The sequence below is a fragment of the Stegodyphus dumicola genome, chromosome 3 (assembly GCF_044657685.1).
Source record: "Stegodyphus dumicola isolate Sdum_Otavi_A_Nest chromosome 3, ASM4465768v1".
Lineage (NCBI taxonomy): Eukaryota > Metazoa > Arthropoda > Arachnida > Araneae > Eresidae > Stegodyphus > Stegodyphus dumicola.
Window position 1 is genome coordinate 146448067 of NC_140770.1, and position 9955 is coordinate 146458021.

The 9955-nt window shown below is 35.8% G+C and overlaps 1 protein-coding gene and 1 pseudogene across 3 annotated transcripts; both read right to left on the minus strand.

Annotated features, from left to right (window-relative positions):
- Nucleotides 1–3270: 3270 nt before the first annotated feature.
- Nucleotides 3271–4802, minus strand: LOC118202859 (uncharacterized; annotated as a pseudogene). Its single transcript, XR_015040291.1, has 5 exons — nt 4662–4802; nt 4325–4569; nt 4158–4245; nt 3760–4051; nt 3271–3659 (listed from the first exon to the last, which is right to left on the minus strand). The product of XR_015040291.1 is annotated as an uncharacterized LOC118202859 (transcript).
- On the minus strand, nt 4795–8911 carry LOC146998111 (uncharacterized). Of its 2 annotated transcripts, XM_085813426.1 has the most exons (7): nt 8112–8911; nt 6316–7082; nt 5864–6235; nt 5704–5784; nt 5359–5617; nt 5024–5251; nt 4795–4930 (listed from the first exon to the last, which is right to left on the minus strand). In XM_085813426.1, exons 2-7 carry the CDS (start codon nt 6321–6323, stop codon nt 4892–4894), a joined length of 987 nt encoding a protein of 328 aa, XP_085669552.1. In that variant the 5' UTR covers nt 6324–7082; nt 8112–8911; the 3' UTR covers nt 4795–4891. The 2 variants fall into 2 exon arrangements, with proteins under 2 accessions (XP_085669552.1, XP_085669551.1); XM_085813425.1 differs by having other exon boundaries at nt 5864–7082.
- Between the last annotated feature and the right edge of the window lie 1044 nt (nt 8912–9955).

Below are 9955 nucleotides of genomic sequence, written 5' to 3' on the forward strand. Positions count from 1 at the left end.
TGAATTCATCACAGATTCATCAAATCTTATCTCGAGATCCTATTTCTTCGAGATATTATGCGGGTATTTTCCCATCTGACAAAATACCTGTGATTCAAAATTTTCCCTGTGCACTGGTGCTGAATGCGGACAAACATGATGAAAAAGGAACTCATTGGCTAGCTGTCTACCTTGCAGATCAACAGACTCTTGAATTTTTCGACTCTTATGGACTCCCTCCTGAAGTATATGGAGAAGATATCGCATCCTTTGTCAAGAAATATCGTCATGTTCGCTGGAACAAGATTTCGCTTCAAAGTTTAACTTCTAATGTATGTGGACAATATTGTATTTATTTTATTATTAAACGATGTCAAGGACTCTGTATGGAACTCATTGTATCATCGTTAACCGGAAAGAATTATGATTTCTGAATATTTCAATTTGTCAAAAAAAGATATGGTGTAAACATGATTTTTAAAAAATAAAGTTGTTTTAATTTGAAAAATTGTGTCTTGTATTTCTTTTGTGTTCTTTCTACATATATTTAAACAAAACTCGTGTAACAACAATTTAGATAACACATTTTGGGGTATAAAAGGGCTCTCCATACACATTGTGAGCACAGTGTGTTAAACATCACGACCATGGAAAGACAAAAAATTGTTGTTGTTATTTTAGTTTTGTGGATTTTTTTTCAAGTATGGCCCTCCTAATTTGTACTCATCTCCAATGGACATATAAACAAGATTTCAACTGTTTTCAAAATAAAACAACACTTGACATTTATAAAATTTATCAAAAGATTGATTCAATAGGTTTTATCAAGTGCCACGAGTTTTCCAATTTTTATTTCAATCACACACATTGCGGAGAAACAATTTATGAATGCGTTCAAAGCTCTTTAAATGTTTTCAAAAATCACTGTTTGGAATTTACGAAAAATATTGTGGATTCAAGGAGCGAATGTCTTCTGATTGCCAATATACTTAAAGGCTGTTTAGAGATTTTCTGTAAAGTATAAAAGTCAATATTTTCTTGTTCCTGTCATTTCCAAAAATGGAACTGCCCAAGTTCGTACACCCTTCGACTTGTCTTCTGAGCGGACCTACCGGTTCGGGTAAGATGGTTTTTGTGAAGAAATTGATAGATCATAAAATGTTCCATCCCATGCCGACCAATATTATTTATTGCTACGGCAGTTATCAACCTCTTTTCAATTCCATGAAAAATGTTAATTTTGAAGAAGGATTACCATCTAACCTGCAGACTCTTCAAAATGCTTTAATTATCATAGACGATTTAATGTCTGAATTAGCAAGCGATACCCGTTTAAGCAAACGTTTTACAAAAGGAAGTTATCACCGAAACCTTTCAGTCAATTTTATAACACAAAATCTTTCACCAAGGCAAGGAGATGAGAAATATTCATTTAAATTCCCATTACCTTGTCCTATACAAAAATCCTAGAGATAAAAGTTAAGTTATGCATTTAGCTAGACAAATGTTCCCCGGAAAAGTAAAGGCCTTTCAAGAAATTTTTCAGGATGCTACTTCAAATCCTTTCAGCTACATGTTGATTGATTTATGACTTGAAACAAGTGAAACGCTTCGCCTCCGTACAGACATCTTTCCTGGGGATAAATGCTATGTTTATCAGCCCCGATAGTTCATTTCAGTTTGAGACGTCGAATGGCTAACATGTCTTCTCCCATCGTGATCGATTTCGAAGGTTTTTAGTGGATGCCTCATTGTTACATTGTTAAAGAATTAGCTTTTTACACCATGCATGAAGGATATCACAGTTGCTGGTCATTTTTACCTCCTCAGCCTTGGAAAACATTATCACAATCTCAGCAAAAGTGTTTTGCTGGGGTCACAAGAAATCGTCATCATGTGAATTGGAGTGAGGGTGTTTTACCTTATACTCATCTTCGTATTATTTTGCAATATTTGTCATCTATTTATTCTGTCATACACGTGAAAGGATTAGAAAAGAAATTATTTTTAGAAAATTTATTATGTAGAGACATCATAAATCTAGACTGTCCTAAGATAGAGAATTTAAAAAAGAAAAGTTCTTTAACATGGTCGATTCATTCAAAAGGATTTAATTGCTGTGCTTTAACCAAAGCGGCTGCATTTGCTACCTATATAAAAGAAAGTGTGCAAGAAAAAGAGCTCATTTGTCATCAGCATGTCTCATCTGAAGGATGTGGATTATCTAAAACTATTAGGAAAAAGTCGAATAAAAGCAGCTGTACTGAAAAAGTGTCGGAATCATCTCATTAAATCAGTTTGTGAGTGTGTTTTAAATCTTCTAAAAGGAAACGTACCCATCACCAAACGGGTCAAAAATCGACTCGCCCCTTTTAAAAGAACTTTAAGAAAACTAGCGGACAAAAAAGTACCTCTTTTTAAGAAAAGACGTCTTTTGGTTCAAAAAGGTGACGGTTTTCTATCTTTTCTGATTCCTGCAGCAGTCGGTATCTTATCCTCTCTTGTCCATGGAACACAGTCAGAAATTTGCCTTGGTACCGCTGGATCGTATGCACCAGTTTGAAGATGAACATTTGAGTGATTTAGATACCCAAATTCAAAACATCTTAAAAAAGAAAATGGACGATGAAGAAAAATCCAAATTGTACATCCAGGTTCTGCAAAAGTATGTTACATTTCCTCATGTGAACACTTCCGAAGAACAACCGCCTGAACAACGTTCTGAGAAAGATATAGAAAAAGAAATTATGCAAACAGTTCCTGTGAAGCAGAAAAGAACGGCACAGAAAATAATAGGTTTTCTAAAAGAGCATCAGATTTCCTGGACACAGAATAAAGAACTCATTCTGGTCATGATCATGTGTTTTCTGGCTCTGACATTGTTCAGTTGATAAACTTTCTGTTGAGAAATAGAACTCAAAAACCTTTTGCCTTTGAACAGTTTAAAAATGTACTGAATGTTAACAACTTTCCTCAAGACTTTGTCAAAAACAAACATTTAATGAATGTAAAAACTATGTATGCTAGACCTAAAAGAAAATCCTCTTTGCAGCTGTGGCTAAAATTGTAATGATATGTGTAATACTTTGAGATATGAATAAAAGTTAATTTCTGATTATTTGTGTTATGTTTTTCTTTCTAATTAAGCTAACATATAAAATCATTTTTTTTTTCTGATTAAACTAATATATACATAATCATAACCATTATTTTCTAAAAAAAAATATTTAAAAAAAACTTACCTTTCATGCCATTCTTTGAAAAAAAGAAAAACACCATAATTTTCAAACTTCTGTTTATTTTTTATCTAAATAAGTTTTTACACGCAAATACTGTGCATAACATCTTTTTACATACAAACATTTTTTGTACATACCATACATTTTTACAAAAGTTATTTCCAAAAGCCAAATGGTAAGGTGGTCAAGTCCTGTTGGATCACCCTTTTATCCAACACAATTCTGTACAGTTTTGTTTCCGGTTTATTCACCACCTTTCTTCTCTTCGCTTCTCGGGTGATTTTGCAGGGGTTGTGGAGAGAGATGATCTCACTTCGGTTGAGGTTGCAGACCAGACTTTTAATGGCTTCAAAATTCAGCAACTGGGAATTCCGGAAGTTCCTCGGACTTTGCAGCAGGTTTTCCCAGTGGCCGTCTGGTATGCGTAGTTTTTCGGTCCTCCTGAAAAAATAAAACATCATGAGAAAAAAAGAGATAATAGACAAAACATTAAACATTTTTTTGGTACATATTAAATAAGGAACTTTTTAAAGGTGTTTACCTGACACGAAGGTTTTGATAACATCTCCATCCAGTTCGTCGGTAAAATCTCCTAAGAAGTTTCCTAAGGGGGGATCGTTGCAACCATTCGAGGCATAGATGATGGAATCTGTGTCGTGATACAGGACATCTCGACACAGCTTCTCCATTTCACTATACAGCTTCAGACGAGCCCAAGCTGTCGTAAAAGTTGCTAGAAAAATGTTGGTCGAGGCATCCTGCGGTACAAACTCCTTTGAAGATTCCCAGCAAATGGCAGCCACCTCAGGCGTGGGAAGAAAGACATCCTTGATCTGAAAATAAAAGAAGAATCATAAGTTAACAGTTCAAAATAGTTATGAGTTAACAATTTGAAACACACTAAGCTTATAGATGGATAAAATCGATAAGAAAACTTACTTTTTTAGTAGGATCCGCCAACATCTTATTAAAGTCTGGCACGGTGTGTACGTAGGTCAGTTGCGCTTTGTTGACGTACATGCCCCATCTGAAACAAAAATTCGACATAAATCACAAAGAATTAAAAATGTTTACAAAAAATTTAAGTCCAAAAGAAATCATCTTACCTGCCCCAGAAACTGTTTAGGGCCAACTTGGCAACTTGTCGACGCCCAGGGTTCTTGGAAATCTTTCCAGCTTCCAACTTGACACCCTCTCTTTCTTCATACTGGCGAATATACTTTAATTTGTCTTCAGGCGTCACACACTCCGAAGGCCAACAGCTACTTTCCTGTTTGATCTTCAGAAAGAGATCAATGTAGGAACGAAACAGGGAAGTAGACGATTGTTTGAAATGATAGACTTCGTAAATCTAGAAAATAAAGAACAAATTTCAGTTATGACAAAAGATTTTAAATAAATTTGGGTTATGACAAATAATTTAAATAATCTTTGAATACTTACATGTGTGACGCGGTAACCTTTCTTTATCGCCAGCTTGACTTCTTCCGATACCCACGTTCCGACAAGAGCTCTTTCATCGTCTGTGTGGGTACAGGAAGACTGAGACTGTAGAAAGGCACAAGTCCGACACAGGGGGAACATGAGCTTCTTTCTACACCGATAGGGCAGTACCGGGAGATAGAGGTTCCGAGGAGGAATCACACGGCACTGGATAAGTCCAAAGTAATTTTCTATATCCCCAAAGCTTTCCGTAATGATTGTTGGATGTCCTACAGGGTAGACGCAATATTTGTTCGCAATATTATTCAAAATATTCTATTTTTAGAAATACCTTTTTTAGGTTATGTATTTTTAATAAATACTTTTTTATCCCTCAGATGGTGTTGCTCCAGGAAAGCTTGGAGATCCGGATTTTCCTCTTTTTCTCTCTGAAACTCATGCTCCCACATTTCTATGACGTGGAAACCCTGGGTACGAAGCTTTCGTGTGGTCTCTTCCGTTTTCTCTCGCAACGTTGTCATGGAAACCCCTTTTAGTGGATGAATGACATCACCGTCATAACAGGAACTACACCCGTGGAAGAAACAGCCCTAAAATAATACAAATATATTAATAGTGTTCCACATGTAAATTAAACATTTAAAGTGTAAAATCATTCAAAAGAATCATATAGAAAAATAATTTACTTTTTACATACCTGAAACTGATAGACGGTTTGTGTTGCTTGGCAGAAACCGTCTACCGAGACTCCGGCGATTCTGTGCTCTCCGGCTCCGTTCAACGCATGTTGAATGGCAATGCCTTCCGAAGCAGCAACAAAGTCTAACCACCGGATCGAATCAGGGCTGTAATTCGTTGAGTTGACGTAGCCGTGTGTGGGCACCATGGCAATCGTGTTGGGCTGAATGTGGCCACTCCGATACGTTGCCATACAGGCTGACGCAATGGTCACGTATCTGAAAAGAAATTAAAAGGATGGTATGAGACACTAAACATAACATAATTGTAAACATTATTAGAACAGAATGAGAAAATAACTTACTGGAATGGATCCACACCCGCCACATCCAAAAACTGGGCTCGAAACTCCAGACAACAGCGGCGAAGAATATCCACGTCCGATCTATGAATATAAAAAGAAAATGTTAAATATACGAAACATAAAATATAAAATTAAAGCAAGAAAAAAGGAAAAAACATACCTGCAATAGGCCAGCATCTCGTCTTGAAAATTGAACACATCCCCCTTGTGTTCCTCATGCCAGGACAGAAATGCCTGTCGGGCTGAAGTGCTCATGGTATCCGGGCTGTAATAGTGGGGGTCCGGTAGCGGTCCGACATAACTCTGGTTTTCCCTCGAGTTAAAGAGATGAGGGAAGTATCCTTTCTTTAACTCGCTGAGACCGAAGCACCCCGGTAGTTTGGCCAACGCCATCGGTAAAAAGTTTAACGAGTCTATGACCCGAATGTTGAGACTGGGGTGTCTTACACTCATGATCATAGACCCGTTAGGGATCACCTCCGGCGCTGTGCCTTGCTCCAGGAGCCAGGCCATCACGAACTGTCCGTCAAACCTGTAAGTAAAAAAAACATGAATAATATTGAAAAAGTAGTCGTACTTAAAAAGCATGCAAACTATGGTATTTTATCTTACCCTTTCATGTTGTAAGCTATGGCAGTGTAGCCCTTGTGCTCTGTAGAGAACAGCCAGGCGCAGAAGTTTCGGCATGCCGCGTATCCTGGAAACACTTTTGCTATGCCGTCGGCATACTGAGCCACCGCGAAATTTACGAGATGCTCCACCGAAGACTGGTCTGTTTCAAAGTCAAAGAAAATGAACTTATTCTCGGACTTCTTCGGAGCAACACGTCGCAAATAGCAACGGTGCTCAGCAGCCACGACAAACTGGTTGCAAGAAGGGCATTTCGTGGTGCCACACCTATGCAACTCTTTAGGGCAATCCCGCCTCCGGATCACTTGGCAGCATTCTCTGCACTGGTATACCTATAACGAAAATTTCAAAATATTTAAACATACGATAGATAAACATTTAAATTATTTAAACGAGAAATTTGCATATATATTGATTTAGATGAATAATTTCAGAATACTTACTCTATCGCAAAGCGAAAATTCTTGATTTCCAGTCAGGGCTTTGTGTGCTTCGAAGCAGGCATCCGATCGGCAGAGACGGTCACAATCCTGGCATCGTTGAGGCTGCCCTGGAAAGCAGTCGGTTCTTAAACATATGGGACAGGCATTGGCGCATCGATGTTCTTCTATGCGCTGGTAGGCCTTTTCACATGCTGTGCAATAATGGTCGCTGCCAAAAAATCCTTTCAAAGATTTAATGACATCGTAGTGCCCATAGTGAAGCCATAAATTTATCCGTTGGGCCCTCTCCCTTCCTTTGTAGACCACCTAAAACATAGACACAAAATTTTTTCTCTTTAAAAATAAAATCCAGCAAAATATTCAAATTTTAACATCTAAGAGAACTGCATAAAGCCTAAAATATTTTCAACGCATTCAGTTTAACACGTTTTAACATCTACATGCATGAAGTTAATTTAGAAATTAGCTGTGTATTCAAATTTTATAAGTTGATCATTTAAAACAAATTGCAAACATACGTAAAATAATAAAGTTATCCAAATAAAAGTAAAATAAAATTTCACACTGCATTCGATTTTTTACAAGTTATATTTTTAACACGGAAAGTATAATCTAAAATATTCATCACGCATTCAGTTTTACAAGTTAAAGTTTTAACATTTAAATGATCAGAAATATATGCCTAAATGTTAACTTTTTGCAAATTATATTTTTAACATAGAAACAAATTGCGTTTGTGCATACATGTAAATAAAATCTAAAAAGTTAAAGTATTCTAAAAATAAAAATTTTTACGAGATATATTTTTAACATGTAAACGAATTGCATAAAGTAAGTTAAAAATTTTTATCAAAAATAAAACATTTTTACACGTTATATTTTTAAGGTGGAAATGAAAAATTCATTATGCATAAACTTTAAAATAATTAAAAAATCGAACAATTTAGAAATCAGTTTTTTTAGCCGTTATATTTTTAACATGGAAAAAGCAATATGCATGAATAAATGTTAATCTTAAAATTTAAAGTAAAATAAATTTTTAGGCTGCATTCAGGTTTATCAAGTTATATTTTTCAACGCATAAACAAAATGAAAGTATCATCAATAAATACATAAACTATAATGCTAGTCATCTCAATTTTCAGTTCGTTAGAAACTGTTAAATTTTATTTTTAAAAATTATACCAAAATAAATTTTTCATTCATAATTTTTCAAATAAACAAAATGAAACTAAAATCAAATTACGATTTTAAAATAAATATGTAGAAAAGATTCAGGTAATTTCAAAGCTAATATTTACAAACAGAAATATCTGGAGACAAAAATTAACTTACCTGGTTCAAATTTTCCGAAGAGAAGACTGCAATTTGGACATCCAAGTGGGCTTCAAATCTAGAAATTTCAGTAAACGTGCATGGACCTACGGGAACATTCGCAGCCATATAGAGCTCTTTTGCTCGCTTCACGAGGGCTGGCCGACGGCGATCTTGCATGGTTTTAATGGCAGTTGTATCTTTATGCAAATGTGCCAAAGCATACACAATCGCCTTAGCACAGCACAGTCCTTCGTCGTCGTAGGGAATGGACAAAACAGATTTTTTATTTAGTCTGTCCATGGAGATGTTAAAGACTCTTTTGATGTTTCTTCCAGCACCTACAGGTCGTCTGATGGTGATCACGTCCACCGAAAATCCTGTATCCAGCTCTATTTTATCTTTGGACTGCAGGCAGTACTTTCATAACTGCAGCCAAAATCTTTTCGACCGTCAAAGTCGAAACAGTCATCAACGATGTGCTGATCGGTTTGTCCAAGCCTTCTGCTTGAATGCAAAACCGAATGAGGTTCGATGGATTTAAATCAGCTGCTGTACGGCGAATGAGTTGTTCGAACAACTCCCGAACGGTGTCAGGAATTCGGACCATCGGGACTCCTTGCACATTCAGAGGCAACCGTTCAATGTCCACACTGGCTCTGAAAGTAATTTCCTCGGCTTGATATTTATGGTTCCGTCGACGAGACTTTTCAGTAAGCACTATCGCCTCATCGATCTGAAACATAAAAATTAAGTTTGCATTAAGAATCAAACATTTTCAAAAAGACACTATTTTAATAAATCATGCAAAAAAGAAAAAATACACACCGAACGTTCTTCGGAACCAGCCATATATACAGGCCCACGAGTTGACGAGGAAGAATTCTAAAAATAAATAAAATAAAAATAAATACATTCATTTCTAGTACTAGAAAAAATATTCTAATCGAATCATAACGAAACGAAAATTTACCTCAAATCCGGAACCCACTTGATAATACAAGGGTAGATCCATAGGATTTTCCATAAAGATTTGATCCACTTCATCGATTAACTATCAAAATAAAATAAAATACGTTTAAAATATATTCAAATAGTAATAAAATACGTTAAATAAAAAAGTGCGTTAAAAATACGTGTAAAAACTTACATCGTCATCTGAGTCCCGAAAAGGAAAGTCAGGATCTTCAAACGGGACCTGGCAATTAAAAATTTAAATAAATAAAACATTCAAAAAGAAATAAAATTCGTGTTCAAAATAGCAATCTAGAAATTAAGTACAAGCGAAAAAATACTTACATTAGATGCAGAATATGTTCATTTAGCAGACATCGTGTACAAGAAAACGAAATGGCGCAGGAAAATGACAGAGTCAAAATGACGTTCACTCAGCAAGAATCAGAGTAGAAATGATTGCAATCATCAAAGTGAGCGAATATATAGACGATGTATAAGAAAGCAATACGCTGATTGGCTGAAATAAGATAGATATTGTTAGCGGAATGCTGATTGGTTGTTAAGATTGTATACGTTCGCCACGGCGGATGTAGAAAGCGTGAAGCGGTTTCGACAGGCTGCAACGTGAAACACAGCCAACTCTATAATGGCCTTGAAGCGCAAAAGTCACGTGATCAAGATGGTCGATGTATTTTTGTGGTAGTGTGTGGTTGTGAACTCGTGGTCGTGAATTTTTTGGATGTATATTTTGCTATTAAGTGATTTTAAATCATTTATGCTAAGGTAAATAATATTTTTATCTATACTTCGTTTTATACTTTTTTTAATTTTTAGATTTATTTGGGAAAATTTGTAGCTGTTCTCAATCCTATTCAAGTATTTCGTTTTAACATAACATCGAATACATT

Bases quoted from the DNA above. Each gene is read 5' to 3' on its own strand.
- LOC146998111 (XM_085813425.1), bottom strand. From the start codon at position 6,291: ATGCTTTTTAAGTACGACTACTTTTTCAATATTATTCATGTTTTTTTT. The intron at 5,618-5,703 runs GTAAGTTATTTT...ATTTCTTTTCAG, and splicing joins GCGGGTGTGGATCCATTCCA to ATACGTGACCATTGCGTCAG. The intron at 5,252-5,358 runs GTATGTAAAAAG...GTATTATTTTAG, and splicing joins AAACCGTCTATCAGTTTCAG to GGCTGTTTCTTCCACGGGTG.